This window comes from Cervus elaphus, chromosome 5, assembly GCF_910594005.1.
Source record: "Cervus elaphus chromosome 5, mCerEla1.1, whole genome shotgun sequence".
In the NCBI taxonomy this organism is placed as follows: domain Eukaryota; kingdom Metazoa; phylum Chordata; class Mammalia; order Artiodactyla; family Cervidae; genus Cervus; species Cervus elaphus.
Genome location: NC_057819.1, coordinates 106,788,477 through 106,814,507, shown reverse-complemented (window position 1 = coordinate 106,814,507; position 26,031 = coordinate 106,788,477). Strand labels below are relative to the sequence as shown.

The window sequence follows — 26,031 nt, the reverse complement described above, 5'->3', positions numbered from 1 at the left end:
CATGTCAGAAGAGAACAAGCAGGCATAGGGCACCCAGGAGGCTCCGGAACACACAACGGGTCAGCAAAGGCCCCTTCTCTAGGGACCTGGCCAGGCTCACGCACGGGCCACAGAGTTGCAGCACAGAGCTCTGGAGCCCCGCCCCTCCCTGAGGAGCCGCCCTGAGCAAGGCCCGCAGCTCCTCTAAGCCTCCAGGTGCTCGTCTGTAAAACGGACATGACGCCACTGACTAACTGGAGTTTCCCCGAGAAAAAGTGTTACATGAGATACTGTGTGGATGGCACTTCACAAGGTGTCCTACTTTGCCGTGCAGGGCCAGAAAATGATGGCCATTATTTTTAGCTTTGATAGATGCTGAAAACAAGCCTGAGAGAGAGGACCTTTAGAGTGAGTAATGTACAGAGCGGACTCTACTGCGTGCTGAGAAGATCATGGGGGAAACAGAAGGTATCCATCCTGCCCTGAGGAAGATAAGGCCATAAACAGGACGGGACTCGCAAACAACAGGAAACAGCACGGCAGGAGGAAGCGGCAGCGTGTGAACTGTGCTGGGCACTCACTCACATTCCCTCCGCTAATCTTCAGGAACCCTGGAGGGCCAGGCCAAGTGCACGAGCCAGACAACATACGCAGGCGTTCAGAGGAGACACGGCACCACAGGCAGGGTGGTCTCGGAAGGCTGCTTGGAGGAAGTGGTGAGGGCTGACAGCCAGAGGCTTGAGGGCTAAATCGAGGAGATCAGAGACTCTTCTAGGTAAGGGGGGTTCGGGGGAGCAGTGAAATAGGCACCAAGGCCAAGGCTGGTTTTTAACAGGCCTCTCCTCAGGCCACAACGAGCTGGATCAGCACGCTATTTTCTGTCTTTGCAGACTAGTAGGTTAACCTGAAAATTCTGAGTGACGTATCTCCTAGGTCAAGAGCAACAATGCTTAACTGATGCCCCTCTGGGCATTTATACCCCCTCCCTTACCTGACACCCACTCGCTCAAAAAGCAGGCATGTTATACAGAAATTACTTCCCTGGTGGCTCAGATGGTAAAGAGTTCACCTGCAATGTGGGAGATCTGGGTTCAATCCCTGGGTTGGGAAGATCCCCTGGAGGAGGAAATGGCAACCCACTCCAGTATTCTTGCCTGGAGAATCCCGTGGATAGAGGAGCCTGGCAGGCTACGGTCCACGGGGTCGCAAAGAGTCAGACACGACTGAGCGACAGCACAGCACAGCACGTCATACAGAAATAGGCTAAGAGCAGTCACACAACGCTGCCTCTCCAAGGCCTGAGAAAACGAAGATGAAGCACACAGCACTCTACTTACTCCACTCACTCTGTGAGATGAGGAGAATCTCAAAGGATTTATAAGAAAGCACATTATAGTGATCTTTCCCCCTTTCCATAAGTGTATGTTCTCAAGCTTTCCGCAGAGGTCTGCACTGGGTCTTTAAAGCACCTGCTCATAGCCCCAGCACACCCTCTAAGCAGGGCAGCCCCCTGGCCAGGTCCTGGGAGCCTCTCAGCTCGGGTCTGAGTATCCAAGCGTGGAAAGCAGGGGGACGTGAGCAGGCTGGTTACCCTACAACCGTCCCAGCAGTTAAGGATGGGTGCTCTCAGAACCCCAGACTTCCACCCGTGCTCTGCCCACCCGCCTCAGCAGGTGTCCTCTCATCTCTCTGGGGGCTCCTGGGGAGGGCCCTACCCCAGACCTCAGGGAACTGGCACTATGTGCGCTGACTCCCTCGTCGGACCCCGGCTCTGCACAGTGGAGGCTTTCACAGTAAGACAGAGGTGGCCTTTTGGCAGCTGCCAAGGGGACCCTCCCGGCCTCTGTAATGACAGCAGGGCCACTCCCCTCCCTAGAAATCATCCATGGCTCCTCAGTGCCACCAAGAGAAGGGTCCAAACCATGCGGCAACACTGGAAGCCTCGTCAATCAGGCCTGACACCGTCTGCCTGGCCTCTCCCTGCTCTCCCGGCTGATCTTACCCCTACCCCTCCACAACCAGCCTTTGCTCAGAGTGCCCTCCAAGCCTCCTTCTTCTCTCCGATAGGAGCCAAATCCCACCCCCTGAGCGCCAGGTTCCTCCAGCCCCCGGGGTGACCCTCCTCATCGCCGCCATCCCCCAGGACAGCAGCTGCAGAGTCAGGTCCCACCCGCAAAGCGGAAAGAGTAGCACGCTCACAGCGGTGTTGTAAGAACTAAAACAGCACAAGATACACAGCATACCTACTGTGGTCTCTGGCACACGGTAAGCCAGCACCCATCTCTAAAACAGCAAAACCATTAACCACTATTACTGCTGCTGGAGATGATCCCTCCTGTCCTGTTTCCTTACTTCATTTATCTCTCCAATCTGCTGCCAACACTTGCCATCTTATCTGATTTAGGTCCCTGTCTCAGCTCCCTTACTAGACTGAACATCCTAGCAAGTGTTTAGCGTGGTGCATACAGAGAGGTGACAGAACCACCAAATGCATGAATGATTCTAAATAATCAACCTTATAGTCTGTCCACAAGAAAACTCACATTTACTGTTTGAAGAAAGATTAAGAAGCGATTAAAGGAGCAGAACTTTTCATCAAAAGCAACAGTTCTCAAAGTGTGGTCTCCAGACCCACAGTGTCAGCATCCTCAGACCTTAATAGCCCACCCCAACTGACCCCACCACCAGCTTCGAGCAGCTCTCTGGGGATTCTGAGGACTCTGACTCGCGGGGTCTGCAGAGCAAGAAGCAACATGGCAGCACAGAATGAAGCCCAGATCAGGACGGGATTTTTCGCCGGACTCTGGCCTTGACCTGGCAGAAGTCTTTTAACCTCCGGGAGCTCCAGTTTCTTAGAATCGATACAGGGATGATCATCACACTCAGGATTCAGGGAGATCCCATGTGCAGTTCACACCAAGTAGGTGCTTAAAAACTGTAAGTTCCTTCCCATTCTCATCCTGTCTATCTCACAGGGTTGGGAAGACTAAATAAAACCCCAAAGCCGCCCCCTCACAGTGGGTAACTAACTCCTCTCGAAACAAACACCTCGGCTCATCAAGCTCACAGCCATCTCCGGAGACGGGGAGGCGCCCGCAGCAGTCAAGACCCCATATCACCCAGGCCCCAGACACTGACCCTGCAGCGAGCAGGAGGGAGCTGGTCCTCCAACACTCAGGTCAGGATTAACTAACTCCTCACTGATCTCATCTAAATGAATCCAAACTTTACTCCTGGAAAATGATGATCTGAAAATGTTTTCCAGCCAACACAGGAGAGCTGTGGACCTGCCAAGCGCCCTGGATCTGGCTTGTGGTTCCCGGACACAACAACCGTTAACACAGGACCCTCTGAAACCCGATTCAAAAGAGCATCAGGTGGCACAAGGAAGCATTCAGTCTTCCTGGGTGCTTCTTGGCCGCTTACACCACAGTGCCTCCGGGCTTGAAGCTGTGGCCTCTACTCGAGAACCACCTCCCAGGACAACGGGCAGCACAGAGACCGGAAAGCCCTGGAAACCACGTCAGATGTCAGCTGGGGCATGACTGCCAGTTCTCCATGTGTCTGACCCAACAGTGCCGGGAAGCATGTGGTAGGCCAGGCCCCAGGCAGGCTAAAGGCCAATCCACCGACCCCCAGACAGTGAGCCCAAGGTTCTGCGGCTCACGACACCTGGGCAGGTGCCTTACTGCTACAGAAGGCCCCTCAGAGCAGCTTTTTAACATCTATATCCTGGGGCCTGGCACCCAGCACCCTCTCAACATGCCTGCTGAATTAGATGGATGGGGTGAGTTAGGTACAAGCCCCAGCAGCTGTTGAGGGAGGAAAACGAGGTCCAGAGAGACTGAGAGCTGAGGTCAGTAAAGAATGTGGCCTCGACGTCACCCACCCAGGACAGGGCTCTATCCTGGGCCCAAACCCAACTTGCCCCCATCCCCCGCAGCCACCTCTGCTCCACTTGGACAGGGGACCACAGAGGGGTCCACGCCGCCACTTGCCTCCTCCACCTGTCCCCGGCACAGGGGCCTCTTCTCTGTGAGTGAGGTTCCTTCCCCTTCCTCACCAACGGCCCAGGCCCAGCACCTCTCAGTGTGCTGGCCTCCTGACAGCTCTCCTGTCCCCACAAGGCGACTCGGCACTGGCTATGGTGGCCTTCTGTTGGTCACCACTGTCCCCCGAGTCTCTGTTCCCTCTGGTGACCCCATCAACCCTTTGAGCGCTGGGAGAGCTCTGCAGGCTGTCCTTCTGCCCCACTAAGCCTCAGTTTCCTCATCCTAAAGTGAGAAGGATAATAACACCATGCAGAACAGCTCCAGGAGAAAGTCATGGTGGTCAAATTGCTTCGTGTGAGGTAAACCTGCTGCTCCTACTAGCCAGCTTTGTTGCTGGGGTTTCACTCTTTCGTCTCCCTCCCTTCTACCAACCCCTGGCACATATACTTCTCAAGAACACCAACAGCACTAAATGTCGTGAGGGTCACTTTTACACTTCATCCCAAAAGCACAGAACACACGTTGGAACCTATTCTGGCCTCTAATCACTTATCTGAACTGAGCTATGAAACTCCCAAGGCCTCACCTGCTGGCTCAGTGGCTGGTGACAAAGGGGCCCCATTCTCTTCATGGTCAAGTGTCCTAAGGGATGGTGGACTTGGGGCCTGGTCACAGATGGGCCTGCGGTCCCCCATCTCCTCTCCAAAGTGGAGATGAGTCAATCTCCCCACCCCCGACCAGAGCAAACTGAAAAGCTCAGGAGGACTGCACCACTTTCCGGGGCCCCACAGCTGAAATAGGCAAAGCAACATTCACTCCAGGTCCTCCTGAGTGAAGCATCATGCTCTTTTCATTACCCACCCGTACGTCCCTTATGTTTGTATATTTTAAAATCTCCTTTAACTTATACCCCTCATCAGCTACCTTGGTGTTTCAAAGGTAGTAACAGAGCCTCCTATTATAAAGGAGACAGAAAAGGAAAAAAAAAAAAATCCCCCCAAGTTTACTGGCTCCCTCCCACAACTGCCTGGAATTCAATACCAGAAATGAGTTTCTGGAATACAGATGCTGTGAAAGAGCACCTGAGGAAGAAGAAATTGGGGTGGGAACCTCCAGAAAGGCGGGAAAAGACCCTCCAGGGTCCAGTGTCCATCACCCCTTATCAGAGACCCTATACCAGTGAGCAATGGGTGCCAGTCAGCCAACGGGAGAGGCTTCAATAATTTCACAGGCCCACTAAAGGCTGAAAAGTAAGCTGGAAATTTACAAAGCAGGAAATAGGCAAATCACTCCAGCCTAATCTAGCCAGGCCCATAAGGACGCCAAAGGTCCCTGCTCATAGAAGGCGTTTTACCAGTCCTTCCACCAACCAGGAGGAACCCAGTTTTAAAAGAAACCAATCCACATTCTTGATAGATCACGCCTGGCGTGAGCTCCCGCCTTGGGTGAAAAGGCACGTTGCTCGTCAGTCAGGAAATTTCACTAGGCGGGCCTCTGGTGGTCCTTCACCTCCACCTCGGGCTTCCTCACCGGGATGCTGGTCATCCCGGTGCCCAGGGCCCCAAGGGTTTGCACTGCCGAGTACTCCCCTCTCCACCTGCCCCCAGAAGGCCGGCGTCTGCAGACTTGAGGACTGGGAAGCGACAGCCACCAGGAAGGCAGTGGCCCCAGGGACTGAGGACCACCTCTGACAGACGGAACTTCAGACCTGACAGGGCAGCGACTCGCACAAGGTCACGGGGAGAGTAGGCGGCAAGGCTCCCAGGCCCGGGATCCGGTCTTCAGCCGGCACGGCCGCCCCCACCCCCGCCAGCCTTCCCAGGGGCGCGCCGGCCTCCCGCTCCCCGCCGCTGAGAGTGGCTTAGCCCGGCGGGCCCGGGGCAGGGAGCCCGCTGGGACCGCGGCGGCCGGGCTGAGGCGCGGGGCTGGGCCCCTCCGCGCACGAACGCGCGGAGCACCGCCCAGGCCTCGGGACGCCGCGGTGGGGGCCTTACCGAGGCACTGCCCCACCGGCGTGCTGAACGGGTTCCCCAGGAGGAACTCCATCTTGGGCGGACGGCTCGGCAGCGGCCCGCGCGCGTCAGCCGCCGGGTCTCCGCGTCCGCTGCCGCGCTCCCGGCCTGACTGACACTTGCCCGGGCCCAACCCTCTGGAACGCCGGTGCCCGCCGCTGGCCCCACCCCACCTGTCCCTACTGGGCGAGAACTGTCTTGCCCTCTTCCGATTGGTAACCACACCACCCTACGCGAAGTCCCGCCCACCCCGCGGCGTCCGATTGGACTGGGTGGCTAGCTAAGTCACAGGAATTTCCGTCACCTCCCCTGGCCCGCCTCCCGACGAGAGTCTGTGTATTTTGATTCATTTATGTACTGGTCAATCGAGTAAATCCTTAATGTTACTGGACAAGAATCAAATCATTCACTCAAAAAGCGGGCAGGGGAGGGCGGGGCTAGTAAGTTCCCCGCCCATAGAGAGTGCTGAGTGGACAAACATTTGTTTTCTCTAAGGCTGGTTGGTGCTGGGTGACATTCCCCGCCCAGAAATATGATCACGTGGCAGTCAACTTTCACCCAGGATGTCTACTCCCTGACTTCCCCCTAGCAACGGAGTGCGGCGCTTGGGTCTCCTAGCAACCCAGCTCAGCTACCAGGGGCAGGTGGCGGACTGTGCCAGAGACGCTGAGACCCCGGAGCCGAGAGGCTGCTGAAGGACTTGACCTTTTCACGGAGGAGCCTGCTGGCCTCCCCACGCCAGTCAGGGCTTTCAGGCCTCGTGGGGAGAGAAGCTCGGGAAGCGTTTCCTATGGGCGCAGGCCCCAACGAGACCTTTAAGGTCCCACCCCAGGCCTCCGGGCCAGAGAGAGGTACCCGGCCCACTGATCCCTCTTCAGGAGGACATCACTCACCTCTTCCTTAGAGCTACCCTTCCTCTTAGTGAAGGGTTTTGGCTTGGAACGTGGATGCCCCGTCAGCAGCTCCCTTCCCGGGCCTCAGTTTCCCTGTCTGGACAGTCAGGGCAATAAGGCTCCCTTCTCTGCTGGCTCCCAGACCAGACCTGTAATTTGATCATGAACGTTACTCCAGAGCGCGGTGAGCACTCAGAAGAGGGTGGGTTTTCTCTTATCAACTCACGGCCAATAGGGGCTCCATTTTCCAGGTCCTGTTGATGCCAAGTCCTTGTTTCGCTGGACGATTCAGGATCTGGTTCTCTGTGAGGAGGTGTAAGGCTCTTGGCTGTTCTCCCCACCCACAACAACACTACTGTCAGGCAAGTCAACAGCAGCCCCGGCTGGGTGGGGAAGTACTGATAAACCCCCCAGGGGAGGATTGTCCTGGTTTTGGGCCAAACCTGGAACAGTTATGAGAAATAGTGTGAACTGTGACCATGACTCACAGCGTGGGGGTGCAGTTGAGTCTGATTAAGAGCCTGAGCTCTGCATGCCTGACCTCCTGCCTCTGCATGCACGGGATGTGTCTGTCAGCGTGGGTGTCACTTGACCTCCTTAACCAGCTTCCATTTTCTTACCTGAAAACTGCAGAGTCAGTCCCTCACATAAACTACGTTTCTAGAGGTCTCTCAAACCCACTTCTTACCTGCAACCCAGTCACCTCTCGACTCTTGACATTCTCAGTGCAACAAGCCAGAATGAGCTTCTTCAAATTAAACTCTGACCACGTCACTGTCCTCATCATGCCTCGGAGTTTCCTAGGGATCCTGGGATGGTCACACAAGAGGCCTTGCCACTCTGGACATCCCGGTGGAACCTGCCTCCTCCTCTCCCAGCTCAGGACCCTCACCCCAAACACCCCTCCTCCAGGTCTCAGCCCAGGTCCCCACAAGTATGTTGTCACAGTTCCCTACACCCACAGACTTGTCACCGTTTATAATTAAGGTTTGTATGATCATCTGAGTTGGGTCTGAAACAGAGGTAAGGAGGTCTACAAATCACAATACTCCTAAACCCACTAACCGAGTCTTATCCATGCATGTAGTGGCTATTCGTAGCACATTTGTGGACTAAATAAATGATCTTAAACAAATGTTGGAGGGAGGAGTTACCCGTCTTTTACAGATGGGAGGTCGAAGGCTTGGAAAGCAAAGTCAGTTGCCCAAGGGTGCGAATCCAGATGTGGTGTGTGTAAGAAACACAGCTGTTCCACACTGCGTGATGATTGTTGGGCCTGACTGGAAGCAGGCTCAACCTGGCTCAGGGACCAGGCCCTTGTGTGACAGGAGTGATGAGAAGTCAGCCAAAGTTTTGAAATCAGAGTACAAATCATTTCCCAAAGCACAGCACTTGTCTGTAAAGGAAAAAAAGGAAAAAATAAAGCACAAACACTTTCAAGTAGCATCTGCCAAATACAGCACATTAAAATTTCCCCAGAGACAAGCTGGTGTCAAGTTATGGGAAATTTTAGAAAAATTGTCTCCAAAGAATGAGGAGATAGAGAGAGGTAGAGGACTAAAAATGTCTTTCAGGGGTTGAGTCAATCAGTTGAAGGAGATGAGATAGTGTGGAGGGACCCGGGAAGAGGGGAGACTCAGAGGAGAAGTGGGTGCAGGAAGAGGGAGGCTGTGCCTGCTCTGGGGCCACTGGGACCAGGCTCGTGGACACTCCAGAAACAGAAGATGCACAACTGCATAAGCTGCATGGCCGCCAGGCAGGGGTTCTCTGAGACCAGGTTTAGGATTGCCAGGCCCGCCCTGCTTTGCCCAACACCAGGAGTCTCCCCAGCAATGCTCACTGGAATAAAAAGCCAAGTGCGGGGCTGCATCATCAGGGACCAGCAGGGCAGGGAGGCCTGGCGTGGGCACTCAAGGGCCAAGGTGGGCGATGAAGCCAGCAGGCAGGTGAGAACGGGGTGGAGAGTAGGGGGAAGACTGAATGTCCAGAGCATTCCAAGGCAGAATCAGGGCACTTCCAGTAGCACGTACCTTCCCACGGGGTCCAGCCCTTCTGGGTGTGCTAGGACGGCTGGTAACGATGGACTGCGGTCAAGTTGCCCAGGACCATGGCTTTGTCCAACCAAGAACAGCAGTGCAGGTTCGTCCGTGACCCACCCCACTGTGCCTCAGCCAAATCCCTTTGGACCAGTAGCAACAGATACCTCCTGGGTTAGTTTAGGGAAATGAGGATTTAACTTGCAAAGTCAGTGCCCTGTCCAGGGGCCTGGGGTCAGAGGTCCAGGGGCCTGGGGTTAGGGCAGGAGGGGCCTGGAAGCCAGCGAGGGGGAGGCAGCCTCTGTCTGTCCTTTTGTCTTTTTTCCTGGATCAACTTCCCATCTCGCTTCTGTCTGTCTGTCTTCTGCAGGCCCTGTTACTCTCTCACTCACCATGTCCCTGGCCAGCCCTTAGCCCCCACTGCCTTCCTAACTCAAGTAGCCAGCGCTGACGGGTGCTTTGTCCTGCGGCCGCAGTTCACATCTCTCTGGGGAGGGTCACAAACAGCCAGCTTGAGTCCGTGTGCACCAGTGGCTACACCCTGGGCACCTGTGGTTGGGGGTGCTTACAGACATGGCCACCTTCAGGGGGTGAGGATCTCAGGGAAAGGGGGGCCGGGCCTGGCAGGCCTGGCTGGGGCCACCAAGGACTGTGATCAGTGGTTGGTGCCGAGAAACCTGACAATGGTGGGCACAGAAAGCCAGAGGCCCGAGATGGTGACGGCTTTGCAGGCAGCTGAGCTCCAGAGGCTAAAGGGACCCATATGGATATCAGGGCCGGGGTAGGGGTCACAGCCTGGTTGTGGAGCCAAGAGGTGCACCATTGTTGGTGGGCACCAGGCCAGTGGGGGTCTGGGGAGGCCCAGGTGCAGCAGCCAAGGGTGGGAGGTGCCTGCCTTCAGAGTGTCATGGCTGCCACGCTACCCCACGACGCAGTGAAAGGATACTGGCCAGGCCCCCAAAGGGAGGCAGGAGAGGCCGCCTCAGCGAGGGTGTTGGTGTTTTCCAGGAAGGATGAACCGGCTGTACGACATGGAGCCCAGAGTGATGGACGATGAGATGCTCAAGTTGGCTGTGGGGGAGCAGGGCCCACGGGAGGAGGCCGGGCAGCTGGCCAAGCAGGAGGGCATTCTCTTCAAGGACGTCCTGTCCCTGCAGTTGGACTTCCAGAGTGCGTGTCCCGGGTGGGCGCGGGCAGCCCCCAGTTCCACGCACAGTCCACAGTCTATGGTCCTTGGTCACATTCAGGCCATCTGGGTTGAAAGGCACAAGACCAGCATGCGTAGTTTTTAGATTTGATACCGAGTGAGGGTGGCACTCTTGGTGGCTGTGACAGAGGCTCTGCCTGCCTCAGGAGCAAGGGGGCAGTTGGCCGCATAACAGGGCTGGTCTTCAGAGGACTCAGGACCAGTGATGTGAGGAGCCCACCTCTGTGTGGGCAGTTCTTCCCCTCATAGTATATGGACATTTGGGGCCCATTTCTCTGCCCATTGTGGGCCCCCATCTTTGGGCAGACACACAGCATCCAATTCCAGGTAGAGACATGCAGGGTCCTTGTGGCCAGAGCACTCCCCAAAATGCTCAACTGGCCGTTCCTGTATCCTTGATTCCCTTTGTCACCCCAGGGGGCCCTGCTGTGCCCTCTGACCGAGCCCAGGCATTTCAAGGGGGAGCCGTGGGAGTCCCTGCCCTGGAAGGCCCACCTGCCTCCGCCTTGCGGTGTGGCCCCGGCACCAGCACTAACAGGGACTCTGAGTTCCGCAGAGCTGGGCCCATACCTCCAGGGTCCCCGGCACCCCAGGGAAGGCAACGGGGCTTCTGGGGCCCCTCCCACAGTCAGCATCCGTCATCCAGCCCCCATGACCCTGGTACTAAACCCTGACCCCCACCTGGGCGCGCCCTCCATTGTTTCAGACATCCTCCGCATCGACAACCTCTGGCAGTTCGAGAGCCTGCAGAAGCTGCAGCTAGACAACAACATCATTGAGAAGATCGAGGGCCTGGAGAACCTCACGCACCTAGTCTGGCTGGGTGAGGCCCCGCACGGCCCCGCTTCCCTGCTGGCCCGGCACTGGCCCCCTCCAGCAGGTGCTCCAACTGCTGGAAGCAAGAAAGCCTCGGTCCAGTGATGGTCACCCAGGGATGCAGCCACAACAGGGAGGAGCTGGGCCCTGGGATACAGGGGTGTGGGGTGAGGAGAGGATGTTTGATGGTTCAGTGCAACCACAGGCCCCTGCCTGCAACCATGGCCCCCACCTGTACCCATGGCCCCCCTGTACCCATAGCCCCCCATACCCACATTCCCTCATTGCACCCACAGCCCACCCCTGCCTGTACCCACGGCCTCCTGCCTGCACCCATGGCCCCCACCCGTACCAACAGCCCCCCGTACCCACAGCCCGCCCCCCCCCCACATGCATAGGCCCTGCTGGTGGTCAGTCAGCTGTCCCAGTGCTGAGGGTACGCTGGAGCCAGCTAGTCCTGCTGCCCACATCTTGTCCCAACTCTACACTCAGGGATGCCCTGTTGGTAGCCTGACACTGGCAGGAGTACTTACACCACAGCAATGTGCAGGTGCTACAAATCCGAACTGCACCCCTACCCCTTTGTTAAACATCTACCAGCTTGTCTGCAAAGAACAGAGCCTGGCAGGTAAGGAAGTGGGGGAACCCAGTCAGGCCCTGCTCTGCCGAGCTGCTAACGAATTCTGGATACGTGAGCTCAGCTCCCGCACCTCACTTTCCTTACATGTTGTTGACCTTGGGCACCTGGCACCCTTGAATCTCGGCTCCCTCATCCCTAAGGCATGGCGATGACACCTCTGCTGTGAGGGTGAAACAAGGAAAGGCATGGGGTGGTCCTGGCGTAGGGAAAGTGTCCCAGGACAGCGTCCTCTGAGGGGCCAGGGAGGCTAAACGACTTCCAGAGCCCCTTAAACATGAGGGCTTTAGCTGAAAGCTCATGAAAAGTTCCCACTTTGGGCCTTGGGGCCATCCGTGTTCCAGGACAGTGTTGAAGCCCTGACCCCCCACAAACCCCAACCCCGCGGTGGGAAAAAGTAGTTTGATTCCCAAAGACGAGAAACCTGGGGTAGAGGGGGTCCTTAGGTCAGCTGGGGTTGGGCCTGGAGTGTGGGGAGGCCCAGCCTCAAGTGTGTCCCCTTCCCTGAGATGCGCTGACCCACCCCCAGTGAGTTTCCATCCCAGATTGTGGGCCGCACAGATGGGAGCCTTTGCCCGCCTCTGCGACCAGGAAGGAGACAGTAGAGCCGAGGTGGGGGGTCAGCTCCAGGACAGTCCCCCTAAGCCAGGCCCGTCCTCCAGACCTGTCTTTCAACAACATCGAGGCCATCGAGGGGCTGGACACGCTGGTCAACCTGGAGGACCTAAGCCTGTTCAACAACCGCATCAGCAAGATCGACTCGCTGGATGCGTTGGTCAAGCTGCAGGTGTTGTCACTGGGCAACAACCATATCGGGAACATGATGAACGTGAGTGTGGGCACCAGCGGGGGGGGGGGTTCCCCACTGCCCTGCACCCCATCCTAGAAAAGCCAGAAATCCAGATTCAAGGACATTCAGGTACCAGCTTAGCCCGTGGGGGCCTGCATGTGGGTGCAACTGTGCCCCACCCCCACCACTCACTCAGCAGAGATTGCTGACGGGGCCCTTCTTGCCTGTGGGGCCTCTTGCCTGTGCACAGCGGGGACAGAGACCAACAGCAGCCCCACCTCGTTGGCAGGGCCGGCAGAGGGTACAGAGCAGTGCCTCAGGCAGAGCGGTAAGAGCAACAGGTTGGGTGGGGGAGGCCCTGGGCCAGGGACAGACAGCAGTCTACCCCACAGGCCGTCGTGAGGGTCAAGTCTGTCCATGTAGGGCAGCTGCGGCAGGACAGGGCACAGAGGGGCTATGGAGGAAATGGTGCTTATTTAGGAATTTTCAATTAAGGGTAAACCCCAAATAGCCCCAAATCGTGCTTGTGGGAACCTTTCTGAGTGTTTAGAACTGCTGCTGCCTGGGTAGGTCCAGCACCTGGGAGCCTGTATGTAAGTGAACTGCCTCTGACTTGTCATCCTCAGACACTGGCCCTGACCCTGAGCAGGTCCAGGCCTGGGCAGGGAGGGGACACCATCTCAGGCCATGCCCCACTCTGCTGTGGACGCCCCCCTCCCTCCCTGGCCTGGGCTGTTCTCTTGTCCCCATTTCCCCAGGGTGTGCTGGGTGCCAGGCACACACCCCTCCCCACCCCCTGAAGACAGGAGAAGCAGGTGCAGCTGGTCCCCAGAAAGACAGGCAGGGGGCGCTGGCTTCACGGCCGACAAGCCCAGAGCATCTCTGGTTTCAGTCCTTACCTGCCCTGAGTTTCTGACATCTGATTATAGACTTTCCTGTTATGCATTTATTAGGCTTGTTTTCATGTTGTTCATTGCATTAAAAGCAAGTGGCTGACTCAGCAGAACTCAGGGCACGCACAGCAGAGGCCCTCGCTCCTGACCTCAGCCCCTGTGTTCCCTGCCAGAGGCCACAATTGCTCCTAAATTGCACATGTCTTTCTGGGCATCTTACTGTCTAAAGGTTTCATACAATTGTCACACCTGTCCAGCTATTCTCCAGAGCCTGCCTTGGGTCATCCCCGCCCCTTGCCCCCCACCCCCAAGTCATCGGTGCCCTCCACACACCACAGGCCATTCCATTGCCTAGATCCTGCAAGACAGAGTTCTCCAGCCCGCATGGGTGGACGCTGAGGTGTTCTCCGACCTCATGCCGTCACAGGCTGTGGGGTGTCTTTGAACCTGGATGAGCCCCTGTGGGAGATGAATTCCTCCAAGTGGAGTTGCTGGGTCCGAGGGCATTTTCTCATTGTGATGGGCCTTGCTGTGTGGCCATCTACAGAAGTGGAACCACTTACAGACCCAGCAGCGATGATAAGAAGTCCTGTCCCTCTAACCACCCACAGTACACTTTGCTCCCAGACCTTTCTTGATTTGATGATCCCAAAGATGAAAACTGGAATCCCACCGGGAGAGCTCTTAAAATGAAATCAGGTCCTGACCTCCCGCCCCACCCCACATACCCTGAAAACTCCAACAGCTCCCAATTCCCTAAGACAGCTTTCAAACTCCTGACCGCCGCCCACCAGGTCTCAGGTGAATCAGCGCTGGCCTTGTTCTCAGTCTCATCTCAGACCTCCCAGCCCCTCCCTGCTTCCTGGACCGGCCACACTCTTTCCCACAGCGCGGCCTTCGCTTGTGCTGGTTTTGCTCCTGGGAGTACACTCGCCACTGCTCTTCCCACTGCTTCCTCAGAGTTCAGAGGCTCAAATCCTAACGGAACCCCACCCCCATCATCGTCCCTAAGACTCCCTCCCTACCTCCCCGCCTCGAGTTCTTTGAGCACTTATGACCAACAGCAATGACTCTGACTTTTAAAAAACATTTATTTTTTGGCTGTTCTGGGTCTTTACTGCTTTCCTCAGGCTACCTCCAGCTATGGAGATGGAGGAGGGGGGCGCGCTCTCCAGATGCGGCATGCTGGCTTCTTATTACCGTGGCTTCTCTTATTGCAGAGCACAGGCTCTAGGCGCATGGGCCCACTGGCTGTAGTGCATGGGGGCTCAGCTGCCCGGCGGGATCTTCCGGGGCCAGGGATGGAACCTGTGTCCCCTGCATTGGCCGGCGGATTCTTATCTGCGGTGCCACTAGGAAAGTCCCCCTACTGACTTTTGAAACATTCCTGTCCCCTGCCCTTAGAGTGTCAGCTCCTGCTCTGAGGGCTCTGTTCCCACTGTGTCCCCAAGGCTGGCAGGTGCTCAGTCATGTTTATTGAATGAATAAACAACTGACAAGGGAATCCCTTCAGGAAGGAAGAGGAGCAGGTTTCTTTCACACAGGGCAGGAGATGCTGTCAGATGAGGGGCCAATGGTCTTGCTGAATGTCCCCCATTACTAACAACAGGAAAATTAAATGGTTGTTAGCGGTGGCCCCACCAGCTGCCACCCAGTAAGTCCAGGTTCTGCTGAATTTCAGGGCGCAGGGCCTTTCAGAGCACTTGCCGGGTGGAAAGGGCATCTGTGCTGAGAGCGGAGGACGGTGGGACAGCGGGTGCTTGGGGAGCGGGTGCCAGCCCTCTTCTTGGCACTCCTCGCGGCATTGGGTCCTCTCAACAACTGTGTGTGACACCCCTGTGGCCCCTTCACAGATGAGGAGACTGGGCCCCCAGTGAGCGTGGGACCCCATCCACTGGCCCTGGCAAAGACCGGGCTCCTCCTCCTCGTGACTTCCCGGTGTGGGCAGAGGGCAGAGGAAGGACACAGGCCCACTCTCCCCTCAGATCATCTACCTGCGGCGGTTCAAGGCCCTGCGCACGCTCAGCCTATCCGGGAACCCGGTGGCTGAGAACGAGGACTACAAGATGTTCATCTGCGCCTACCTCCCCGACCTCGTGTACCTGGACTTCCGGCGCCTCGACGACCACATGGTAGCATCTCCCTTAGATGTCGGCTCCATGGGTCAGAGTCCAGGCCCGGGGCATCTGGGGAGGGCCACGTCCACGGGAGGAGAGGAAAGCAGCCCCTCCTGGAGGCTCCTGACCCTAACGGCCCCCGTCACTGTGGTGCACGCTTTCAGCCAGGCCTTGTCCTGGGCCTCCTCCCACCTCCTCGCTGCCATCCTGCTGTCGGCTTCTCTGTGAACAAGTCTGGGAGACTCAATGAGAGTCAGCCCTCAGTGGGCGCAGCAGCTCGGGGCAGTCAGGACTCACTCCCACGACAGGTGACCCCAGAGCGACACTGACAGGTCATGGTAGCACCCCAAAGTGCCAAGCTCGCTGTCCCCAGAGAGATGCCCCCAGGACCCCACGGCCAAGGTGGCCAGCGGAGAGCTGGGCCCAGCTGGTCTGCAGCAGAGCCAGGGTCTAGGGCCTGCGCGAGCCTCATCCTAGGAGGAAGGCCCCCCCGTCCACTGCCTGGCCAGGCCACCCCCGCCTCTGTCCTACACCCCTGCTGGGAGCTTCTTACCCTTTGCCCTGTGACCACTTTGTGGATGCTTTGCCCCCAGGGAAAAATAACCCCGCCCAACAGGAGGCCTCTGGCAGCAGGATGGGATGAAAGCAGGGTGTGAGGAGGTGGGGGACTTGGCACCCCCCCATGAGAAGCTGCTGCCTTTCCTGGGAGAAAGCCTGTGTCTAGGGTGGGGGAGAGGCCCTGAGGTGACGTGGGGGCACCGGGAGAGCTGGCTGGTCCCAGGGTCTCTGAGCTGACCCTGCTGGCCTGGCTGCCGTGCCACCTTCCAAGTGTGGAGCCCTCCGCTCGCAGGAACCTTTCTGGGGGTGTCCACAGAGGCCAGTGGGGATCCACAAAGATCCAGGGGGTCCACAGAGACCCAGGGGATCCACAGAGACTGGGGGTCCACAGATACAAGGGGGGTCAGATAGCTGCCCCTCCTTCCCCAACCATGCCCTTCCCTTGTCCAGGAACAGGACAGGACTGTGAAATTTTGAATTTCAAGACTCTCAAGTCTTATTTTTTGCATTTAGGCAATACTTTGAAGGGCAGTAGGGGCTCAAATGCTGAGAATAAGCCGAGAGCGTTGTGCCCAGGCCTGTGGCTCGCACCCCCCACTGCAGCTCCCCCCTTGTGCACCCCTAAAAGAGGACAAGAGCCCAGCCGGGGAGGGTGGGGGAGCCAGCGGATCTGCAAGGGGGCCTTCACCCCAGGGACGGCCCACACCCTTGCTCAGCCTGCTCATGGGGCTCCCACACTGATTTACCGGAGGCTCAGAATACTTGGGAAGCGTGGGGGAGGGAAGACAAGCCACTCCTGTCCAGGCCCCGCCCATGCGGGGGAAGTCAGCGGCTCCGAGGGACCCCTGGTCCCCGGGTAACGATGCCCCTTCCTGCTCCTCCGACAGAAAGAGCTGGCGGAGATGAAGCACCAGTACAGCATCGACGAGCTGAAGCACCGGGAGAACCTGATGCAGGCGCAGCTAGAAGACGAGCAGGCCCGGCGGGAGGAGCTGGAGGAGCACAAGGTGCATGGCTGCCCGCTGGGGACCCGCTGCCCCGCCCTCCCCTCTCCATCCGCCCTGCCCCACCCCGCCCCACCCCACCTCACTCCTGTCCCACCTCACCCCCTGCCCCTCCCTCCCCACTCGCCCCATCCCACCTCACCCCGCGCTGGTCGCTGCCAGTTCCTGAAGGTCGGCAGGGCCCAGGCCCCAAAAACCTGTCATTTGGTTGAAAACAGCCGGTGCCCAGGGGCTCTGGGCCGCTGGAGCCTCAGCCAGGACAGTCACGCTGACCCGTGTCCCTGCCCCAGGCTCTGTCCCACGGCCCCCAGGCCCCTCTCTAGCCCGAGGGCTGGGGACGCTGTGCCGAGCCACTTCTCAAGAGCAGTCCCTGGTCCTCAGGCCCACTGGTCAGTTCCCCAGGAATGCTCATTCCTCCCAGGGTGCCGCCGCTTAGCAAGATCGAGCTGAGGGCACCCTTCAGTTTTCTGCTTCTGTAGCTCTGGCCTCACCCAGCCCTTCGCCTGCCCATCCCTGCCTGCCTTCCCAAGAGCCGGGCACCCACGGCCCCGGTGCCCAGCACAGGGTCCTGCCCCAGTGAGCCCGCTTTGTCTCCGACCACAGGCAGCCTTCGTGGAGCAGCTGAATGGCACCTTCCTGTTCGACAGCATGTATGCTGAGGACATGGAGGGCAGCAAGCTATCCAACCTGCCCGGCGTGGGCGAGCTCCTGGAGACATATCCTTCCGGGTCACGGCCACCCCACAGGGCCTGGGCGTGGGAGTCCAGGGGGAGTCCCTTTCCCCTTTGGGCCCCAGGGCGGTGCACCCAGGGCGGCGAGGACCAGGTCAGAACACATGGGGTGTCTGGTCAGCAGGGCCCAGGCTGCTGGGGATGGAGCCTAGCTGTTCATGGGTTCCTGCTGTGTGCTTCGTACCCAGTGTTTACAACTGTGTCACCACACGGGGTGGGTGCTGTCCCAGACCCCGGCTTGCAGTTGGGGAGGCCAAGCTTGCAGAAGGAGACATGTTGCACGGTTAGGGGCTGCGGGCTGGGCTTGATCCCTTCCCCCAGAGGATGTGACTGATGGGCACTTGTCACCATAGCCACCCACCCAGGACGTTCCCTGAATTCTCAGGCTGATGATGGAGATGTCAGAGCACTATCTTTTTTTTTTTTTATACTTACAATGTATATTTATGTATCCCACCAGGCTCCTCTGTCCATGGGACTTCCCAGGCAAGAATACTGGAGTGGGTTGCCATTCCCTTCTCCACAGATCACAATCTTATACTCCATCCCAACTGAGGCAGAGCCTCCCAGGCAGCCTGCCCCCCAGGCAGTCACCCCCAGGCAGCCCGCCCCCCCCAGGCAGTCACCCCCAGGCAGTCCACCCCAGGCAGTCCACCCCAGGCAGTCACCCCCAGGCAGTCCACCCCAGGCAGCCCACCCTAAGCAGCCCACCCCCCAGGCAGTCCACCCCCAGGCAGCCCACCCCCCAGGCAGTCCACCCTCCACGGCAGCTGCAGCCTTCCTTAACGGCTTCCTTCACCTACAAGGACAAGTTTGTCATCATCTGTCTGAACATCTTCGAGTACGGCCTGAAGCAGCAGGAGAAGCGGAAGGCAGAGCTAGAAACCTTCATGGAGTGTGTGCAGGAGGCCATCAAGGAAAACCAGGAGCAGGGCAAGCTCAAGATTGCCAAGTTCGAGGAGAAGCACTTGCTGGTGGGTCCCGCCCCCTCCCCGCCTCCTGCTGTAGGTGCCCACCTGCCAGAGGCCCAGCCCCTCCCCTCTGACGATCCAAGCCCCTTGGTCATTGTCCCTGTTCACCAGTTCACCAGCTCAGGCTTCTACCTGCCCCACCCACTGCGGCTCCTCCACTGTCCCAGGCTCACAGTGGGGTCTCCACGACCTTTTGCCTCGGTAGTGTCATTACCCCGGTGGTCACAACAAAGAGGATGACCACTGCGCATGAGTGCCAGCCAGGCCCCCTCCTCTCCTAGGGGTCAGCGCTGCTCCGGGCACCTCTCCTGGGGCTACAGTAGGGTGGGCCACAGACTGGGAGAGGGGCTGCACCGTGAGCAGGGCCGTGTGTACCCAGCAGAGCAGTTTCAGTTAACTTTGCTTTTGCAGACAGGATTACTGACCTGCTCCAAAGCTATGGACTTTCCTTTCCTCCAAAAACCACTGGCACAGCAAGCCTGTGAGTGCCCACAGTGTCCAGGTTAAAGGGGTGAGAAGCTGGTTGAGGACTTAGTTTAAAGCGGAGGAAACCCCCCCCCCCACCCCCCCCACCCCCGCCCCGGTGACATGGGTCAGGCTGACAGGGCTCCCAGGCTTCCCACCAACGAGAGCCACCTTCAGCCAGAGCTTCAGACCTCAGGGCAGGAGCTCGCTTGTTCACATATGTGTTGCGTTTGGCCTGAAGAGGGTTTTAAACTGTTTTGCGCATTCTGTGCATTCCATTCTGTGGAACGGGAGGATTCCACAGAAGTGTGGTTGCCGACATCCCTGGCGGCGGCTGCCCCTGGGCTGGCCGAGTCTCCCAGTCCCCGTCCCCATCACGCTGGGTCCCTGTAGCCACTGGGCTTGGGATGTCTGGACGTCCTCCAGCCAGTGCTCCTGGAGCCCCGGGCGGACTGGTTGACCTAGCTCCCAGGTCTGGGGCATGTCTTCAGGGAAGGCTGACACCCCCACCATGGAGATGCTCAAATGTCGCCTCAGACCAGGCAGCTGACCTGAGCCTTCTCTTCCTGGGCTCTTATAATATGCCCTCACCCGTTTGGTTTTTGATCTCTTTATCTCTGTCTCTTTTTTTGTTTAAAGATTACTTTGTAGCAACTCTTTATAGATTGAGAAATTAGCCCCATGTCAGTGAATGAGTTGCAAATATTTTCCTGTTTCCTATTTGTCTTGCCATTATGTCTTTGGCACTTCTGACATTCAAAATTTTTAAAAAATTAATGTAGTAGAAATTATCAATCTTTTCTTCCAGTCACACCTAGAAAGGATTTCTCCACTCTGAGATTATTTATTAAAGGCCTCCCCATTTCTTTCTTTCTTTTTTTTTTTTTTTTGCCTCAAAAAGTGACATTTAGTCAGAGTCAAAGAAAAAAAAAAGAAAAAAATGACAAGATGTCCATCCCTTGGCTCCCTTCCCTCCCCACTCCTGCTGCTCCTCAGCCCCATCCAAGGTTTCATCCCTGGCTGGTGCTAGGTAGCACAACAGCCCCCCTCAGATGAGGTCAGCAACACCCATTTCTTTCTTGAGGTACTTTTATGACTTTATTTTTTACATGTTAATCTTCCCTCTGTGGAGATTTGCTTTCATGTCAGGCTTGAGCTAGGGAAGAAACCTGACCTTCCTCCAGAAGGGGCAGCCATGACCACGAGCACCCTTCACCCCAGTCTTGCTGGGTCTCTCCACTGACATTGCATCCAGCAGCCAAACCCCCAGGCCCTTCATTAGTGAACGGCTGGTACTGGGTGCGGCTCCGACTACCCATGCTGTCCAGCCCACTAGCACCTCTCTTCAGAGATGGACCTGCGTCTGCTTACTGCTGGCAGCTACGTGCTCATGGGGGCACTGTGGGGGTCCAACCTTGTCTTATAACCCTCTTCACCCAGAGATGCCACCCCATCCCCTGGCTTTGTGATGCTCAGGCTCTCTGCCCCTGCACCCAAGGAGGTGGGAGTCACTCGAGGTCACACAGTGACCCAGCCTGGTCCTGATTCAGGTCCGGGTGACTCTGAAGCCATTGTCCCCTCCACGCCCGATAACTCCCCGGCTGGTGGAGCCTCTGCTCTGACCGCTTCGTCCTGCATGGAGGGGGCGGAACTGACACTTGAATGTGGGCCGACCCCAGAATCCAGGTTCCGACCCACCAAACCAAACCACCGCCTGTCATTTCAGGAATTACACTTCATCGTAGATTTCTGCCTAAAGCACGGTTTTGTTTGCAGAGTTTAAACGCCATCCGAGAGGAGAGTGAACTGAGTAACATCGAGACAAAGATAGTGGAGCACAGCGAGGACATCACGGCGCTGCTCAACGTGCTCATGACGCTGGAGATGCAGCTGGTGGAGCAGCTGGAGGTGAGGCGGGCCTGGGTGCAATTCCAGTGCAGGAACCGGATGAGGGGCCCGGCGTGGCTGTGAGCATGAGCCACCGCTGCAGTGAAGGCATCCGCCAAGGCCACACCTCCTGGGGGCCAGAACCCTCCAGTGTGAATCAGCAGCCCACACGAGAGCTTTCTGTCCTCCAGTACTTTCCAGTCACTGAGATACCCAGTGATCCTTGCGCAGCACAAGAGTTGAGCTTGTCTCTCTGGAGTGAGCGCCCGACCCAGGAAGAACCTGGAGCCCCGGCAGGGAGAGTCTTTGCTTAGACCCACGGAGCTGTCAAAAAACAAAGTGGACCCTCACTTTCCACCCACCCCACCCCCGATCTGGAGATCTGGGATGGAGCCAAGGCCACCGGCACCACCACTTGTAGTTACCATATCTCAGGGCAGAGCAAGGAGCCTAACTAAGTGCTGCTGCCTGATCTGGGACAGTCAGACTGACCTGTGCATTCAGCAGGCAGCCAGCGGCCAAGGCTGGGCCCTGAGCACAGCGATGAATGGAACAGGCTGGGCAAAGACAGTGACCCACCAGACTGGGAGAGGTTCCCGCTGGGTCTCAGAGAGGAGCTTGTTCCCCGCGGGGGCTCTGGCACCGCTAAAAACAGCCCGCCGGCATCAGGGCTCAGGCAGTAGCTCCTAACCTTCCCAAGCAGGGAGACCCCCTTTCTATCTGTTAGGTATAGTTTGGGCGAGGCAGAAAAGGAAAGATGACCTCAACAGAAGTAGGTTACCTTTATTCAGGCAGAGGGGGCGACAGTCGGCCTAACGACCAGGCCGAGTGCTGAGAGGGGTCAGGGAGGCTTCATATTTATAGGGAGGTTTGTGGAAGCGATAAGGGAAACGTTAATCAGGCGGGATATTTTGAGTATTCTTTTGTTGAGATGACATTTGTAGTTGGGCAGGGGGTGATAACTCTTCCGGGCAAGTGTAGGGGATGGAAGGTTTCTGGATAGGGGGTGATAAGTCCCAGATAGATGCAACCGGCCTGGAGAATCAGGGCGGAACTAAAGTTCTGTTTTGTTTTCTCCAAAGTTAGATGATTCAGTAAGGGCCTTTGAGACTGTTGTCTTCTTTTCTAGGCCCAAAAGACTCCTTCACTATCACCCCCGAGTCCTCCAGAAGTTGTGCTTGTCTTACTAAAGGCCAAAAATCTATCAAGTAGAGCCCTGCTTTTCAGTGCTGTTGTTGTTAATCGCTAAGCTGTGTCGCTCGGCTTCTGCAGTCCTCAGACTCAACCTGCACTCCCTGTGCTCTCAGCCCACCCTGCGGCCCCTGGAGTCTAGGGCAGGTCAGGGGCGTGACCACCCTACGACTCCGGGGGCGGCAGCAGCTCTCCCCATGGCACCTGGGTGAGGCTGGGTGCCTTGACGAGCACTGGATGCAGCCATGCAGGGCCACCCTCAGGGAGGCGGGTGGGAGCTTTGAAAGCAAGAGGCCTGGGGAGCAGCCGGCACTCCCAAGGGTCTCCTCTCTGCCAGGCACCTCCCAAAGCATTTTGTGTGAAGAAACCCATTCCTGCTTCACCACAACCTATGTGGAAGAAATCCATTTCACAGAAGAGGAAGCTGAGGCCCAGGGAAGTTAATGACTTTCCCTGAGTTGCAGACAGTGGTGGAGCTGGCAGGCAGCCTGGCTCCTAGCGACTCCCTCCTTTAGTTTCTGCGGAGGTGATGGAGGCAGGGGGCTTCCCTGCAGGAAACTTGGGTTTGATCTCTGGGTGGGGAAGATTCCCCTGGAGAAGGAAATGACAACCCATTCTAGTATTCTTGCCTGGAGAGTTTCACAGACAGAGGGGCCTCGTGGGCTACAGTCCATGGGGCCAGATGCCACTGGGAAGCCCCAGGGAGGGGAAGAGCTCTGTGTGTGCATACTTGCGGGGGGTGGGGGGGCAGCAGAGAGATAGCACAGGCTAAGGCCTGGAGAAGGCACCCACTGAAGCCCTGAGGCTGAGGGGTGAAAGAGAGAACAGGCTGGAGGGTGACAGCTGAGGGAAGGTGGTCACCACCCTCTGTGAGGCCAGGCGGTTGGTCTTTACCCTCAAGGTCTTGAGTCACCATCCGGTAAACGGTAAGCAGCACTGTGGCTCTGGCGTGAAGTCAGTGGTGTTCATGTCTAAACACACATGTTCTTGATCATTTCCAGGAGACTATAAACATGTTTGAAAGGAACATCATCGACCTGGTGGGACTGTTTGTGGAGAACGTCCAGAGCCTATATCCTTTCCTTGAGGACCCTCTGGGGAGGCAGTGTGGGCCAGGGGCTCCTGCCCGCAACATGGTGCCTGCCACCAGATCCACGGGGAGGCGCCCACATTCTAAACCAAAGACACAGAGGGTAGAGCTTCTGCACTGCTACGAAATATGAAAATAAGTGGGATCTCTTCCAGGTGGCCCCCTGTGGGTTCCCATGCCTGCTCCCTACCACTGCCACCAAAGTCCTAGACACACTGGCAGAGAGTAAAAATCCAGCGCTTTATAATCAGACTTCATGTTTTACCAGAACTGCCTGTGCCCCATTTGACTTACAGGAAGATCTGTGTTTCCACCAAGGTGAGATTAAACAGGACCCTGTTTAGTGGGCATCTCCACCTTTGAAACTGGGGTTGTAAAACCTCCCATTCTCACCAAGGAAGGAAGCCCACCTTCAAGAGGTGGAGGTTTGCCAATCCTCTGGAACGTTAAAGGAGAGTTTCCTGACCCCCAAGCACAAAGGCGCCTTGTTAGAGCAGAAGTCCAGATAGCGGGTTGCTCCACAGGCTGCTGCCTGCAGCAGGAGTCCTGGCTATCTGTTCCCTCACGAGTGACCTCACCTGGAGACCACACCCCAGAATCCTCCCCCTGGACCAGTCCATGCTGCAGGTGCTGGGTCCGGGGGTAGGCGACCTCTATGCTGATGCCACTGACAAGTCACCCGTAAGCAGATCAATGTCAGGTTAGGGGCTGACATGTGGGGCATGCCCGGCCTTTTGTCACCTGAACTCAGGGCCCTGAAGTTCACCCCTGTCCTCCTGAGCCCAGTCCTGATGTCAGAGCGATGGCGGCAGCCGAGCGGAGGCCGGGACCCTCCCTGAGGGAGAGTCCACTAAGTGAGGACCGGAGGGTGGGCCAGAGGGACCTGCTGGAGAGGTGGGGAGGACATTTCCAGCTCAGGAGGCAGCAGAGGATGGGGAGAAGTGGTTCCAAGAGGAGGCCTTCAGGATACAACAGAGTGAGAGCTCAGAGCTGCGGGGACAAAGGGCTGTGCGGGAGGGGACCAGAAGGGACCCCAGGGGGTGTGGAGGGAGCCGAAGGACTCGGAGGGCCCGTAAGGGGAGGACAAGCTGGGCCAGCCCAGGGGAGGGTGCCCCAGCCTGCTTGGCCCGGCCTTGGCTTAACTCTGGCTGCACGATGGCGCAGTGCCGGGACCTGGAGAACCACCACCACGAGAAGCTCCTGGAGATTGCCATCAACATCCTGGAGAAGATAGTCAAGGGCGAGATGGACGAGGACCTGCCTGACGACCTGCGCTCGGTGATTGCGGGGGGCGGAGCCCGATCCCGGTGGGCGGGGCTCATGGTGGGCGGTGGCGTTGTGGGGCCCGCCCTCCGGAAAGCTTGAAACCCTTTCAAGCGTTAATTTCGCACCTGCAGAAGGGCAGATAAGGTAGGTGACAAGCTAACAAGTAAAGCACTCAGAGCGGCCCCACTAAAGAGGAGCTCCTGACCACTAAGTGGTTTCAACTGACAGGTTGGATGAACCCTTTTGGGTTTGGGACAGGCTGCCTTCCCAAAGTGGGGGTTCTGGCACTTTCTAAGATGCAGTGACTACAAAGGAGGTTAAGGTCTGAGATTCCCTCTGTCTACTGGAGAAGCACTGCAGGGGTCTGTCTGCCTGCTCCAGGGGGCCTCCAGGCAGGCCTGGGGTGAAGGTGGGGGCACCGACCCACAGTGTCATCCACAGTGGGGAGCGGGGTGGGAACATGAAGACAGGAGCCCAGGCCGACTGGGTTGACATGAGAGAGGCAGAGACCCATCGGTGTATGGGGTCTTCTGTCCTCAGAGCAGCCCCGAGGCCCCCGGCTGGCCTCACACTTCTCACCTGATGGCAGGTTTCAGGCAAGTTGGACTTGAGAACCTTGTTGAAGTCACAGGGCTGGTCCTGTCTTCTTTGGGGGAAGGGCACGCTCCCCAGGGGGACTGCCCTGCTGCCCAGGGACCCTTGCCCCGTCACTGGCACTGCTGGGCCAACAGCAAGGAAGTGGGGACACAGAGCAGGCACCGCCTCCATCCCCAGGGACCTCAGCCCCTCTCCCCATTGGCTCAGCAGCTCTGCGCTCAGGGTGGATCCAGGCCCCTCACCTACTCTTTCCTTCCTAGCTCTTCATTGACAAAGACACGATAGTTAACGCAGTTGGGGCCTCGCATGACATCCACCTCCTGAAGATTGACAATCGCGAGGATGAGCTGGTGACCAGGGTCCAGTCCTGGTGCACACACCTGCTGGACAAGGTAAGGTGTGTGGGGAGGGCAGGTGGCAGGATCTCACCCTGGAGGCCAGGGGTGGAGCCACACGTGGGTGGAGGTGGGGCACACTCAGGCACAGGCTCAGGATCGTCTTGCCCTCAGATTCACAAGGATGAGATCATGAGGAACCGCAAGCGTGTGAAGGAGATCAACCAGTACATCGACCACGTGCAGAGCGAGCTGGACAGCCTGGAGTACGGGGACCTCCTGGACTAGGTCTGCCCACTCCCCACAACCACCTTCACGGGTAGAAATAAAACACTTGTCAGCTTCCTCTATCCTCTGTACCTGCGTCTGAGCAGCTGGTGACTGCTTAGAGTGGCTCCTAGGCTCTTGGCTGTCCCTTCTTGTCGAGGGCAGGCCCTTCCCCAGGGGCTCAGCCGGCTTTCCAAAGTGGAGGCCGTGAGGACCCAAGGAAGGACCCTCCGGAGCCGAGAGCACAGCTGGTGTTACCCGTGAGGTGGGGAGGTGACAAGCACCTCCTCCAAGCAC

The 26,031-nt window shown here is 57.5% G+C and overlaps 2 protein-coding genes across 8 annotated transcripts in view; one reads left to right on the top strand and one right to left on the bottom strand.

Annotated features, from left to right (window-relative positions):
• TOM1L2 (target of myb1 like 2 membrane trafficking protein) overlaps positions 1-6,148 on the bottom strand; it is a 72,226-nt gene extending 66,078 nt beyond the window's left edge. For 4 of the 6 annotated variants that reach the window (XM_043904051.1, XM_043904053.1, XM_043904052.1 and 1 more), the window contains exon 1: positions 5,966-6,148. In XM_043904051.1, the coding sequence (XP_043759986.1) occupies positions 5,966-6,017 (52 nt within the window). In that variant the 5' untranslated portion in view covers positions 6,018-6,148. The remainder of the gene's footprint in view (positions 1-5,965) is intronic. The other 2 variants (XM_043904055.1, XM_043904056.1) reach the window with 2 other exon arrangements.
• A 368-nt stretch (positions 6,149-6,516) lies between these two features.
• DRC3 (dynein regulatory complex subunit 3) lies at positions 6,517-25,817 on the top strand. 2 transcript variants are annotated; one of them, XM_043904046.1, is made up of 14 exons: positions 6,517-6,834; positions 7,128-7,238; positions 9,921-10,082; positions 10,826-10,942; positions 12,235-12,401; positions 15,241-15,387; positions 16,818-16,937; positions 17,538-17,650; positions 18,465-18,639; positions 20,878-21,009; positions 23,181-23,251; positions 24,424-24,547; positions 25,393-25,524; positions 25,642-25,817. In XM_043904046.1, the coding sequence occupies exons 3-14, from the start codon at positions 9,926-9,928 to the stop codon at positions 25,753-25,755; spliced, it is 1,569 nt and encodes a 522-aa protein (XP_043759981.1). In that variant the 5' UTR covers positions 6,517-6,834; positions 7,128-7,238; positions 9,921-9,925; the 3' UTR covers positions 25,756-25,817. The 2 variants fall into 2 exon arrangements, with proteins under 2 accessions (XP_043759981.1, XP_043759982.1); XM_043904047.1 differs by lacking the exon at positions 6,517-6,834 and adding an exon at positions 6,851-7,060.
• Positions 25,818-26,031: the final 214 nt, after the last annotated feature.

What these genes read in the sequence shown, in the direction of transcription:
- DRC3 (XM_043904046.1), top strand. Translation starts at nt 9,926, where the DNA reads ATGAACCGGCTGTACGACATGGAGCCCAGAGTGATGGACGATGAGATG. An exon ending in GTGGGCGAGCTCCTGGAGAC is followed by an intron (nt 17,651 to 18,464) that starts ATATCCTTCCGG and finishes GGCTTCCTTCAC; the next exon opens with CTACAAGGACAAGTTTGTCA. An exon ending in GTGGAGAACGTCCAGAGCCT is followed by an intron (nt 23,252 to 24,423) that starts ATATCCTTTCCT and finishes CTCTGGCTGCAC; the next exon opens with GATGGCGCAGTGCCGGGACC.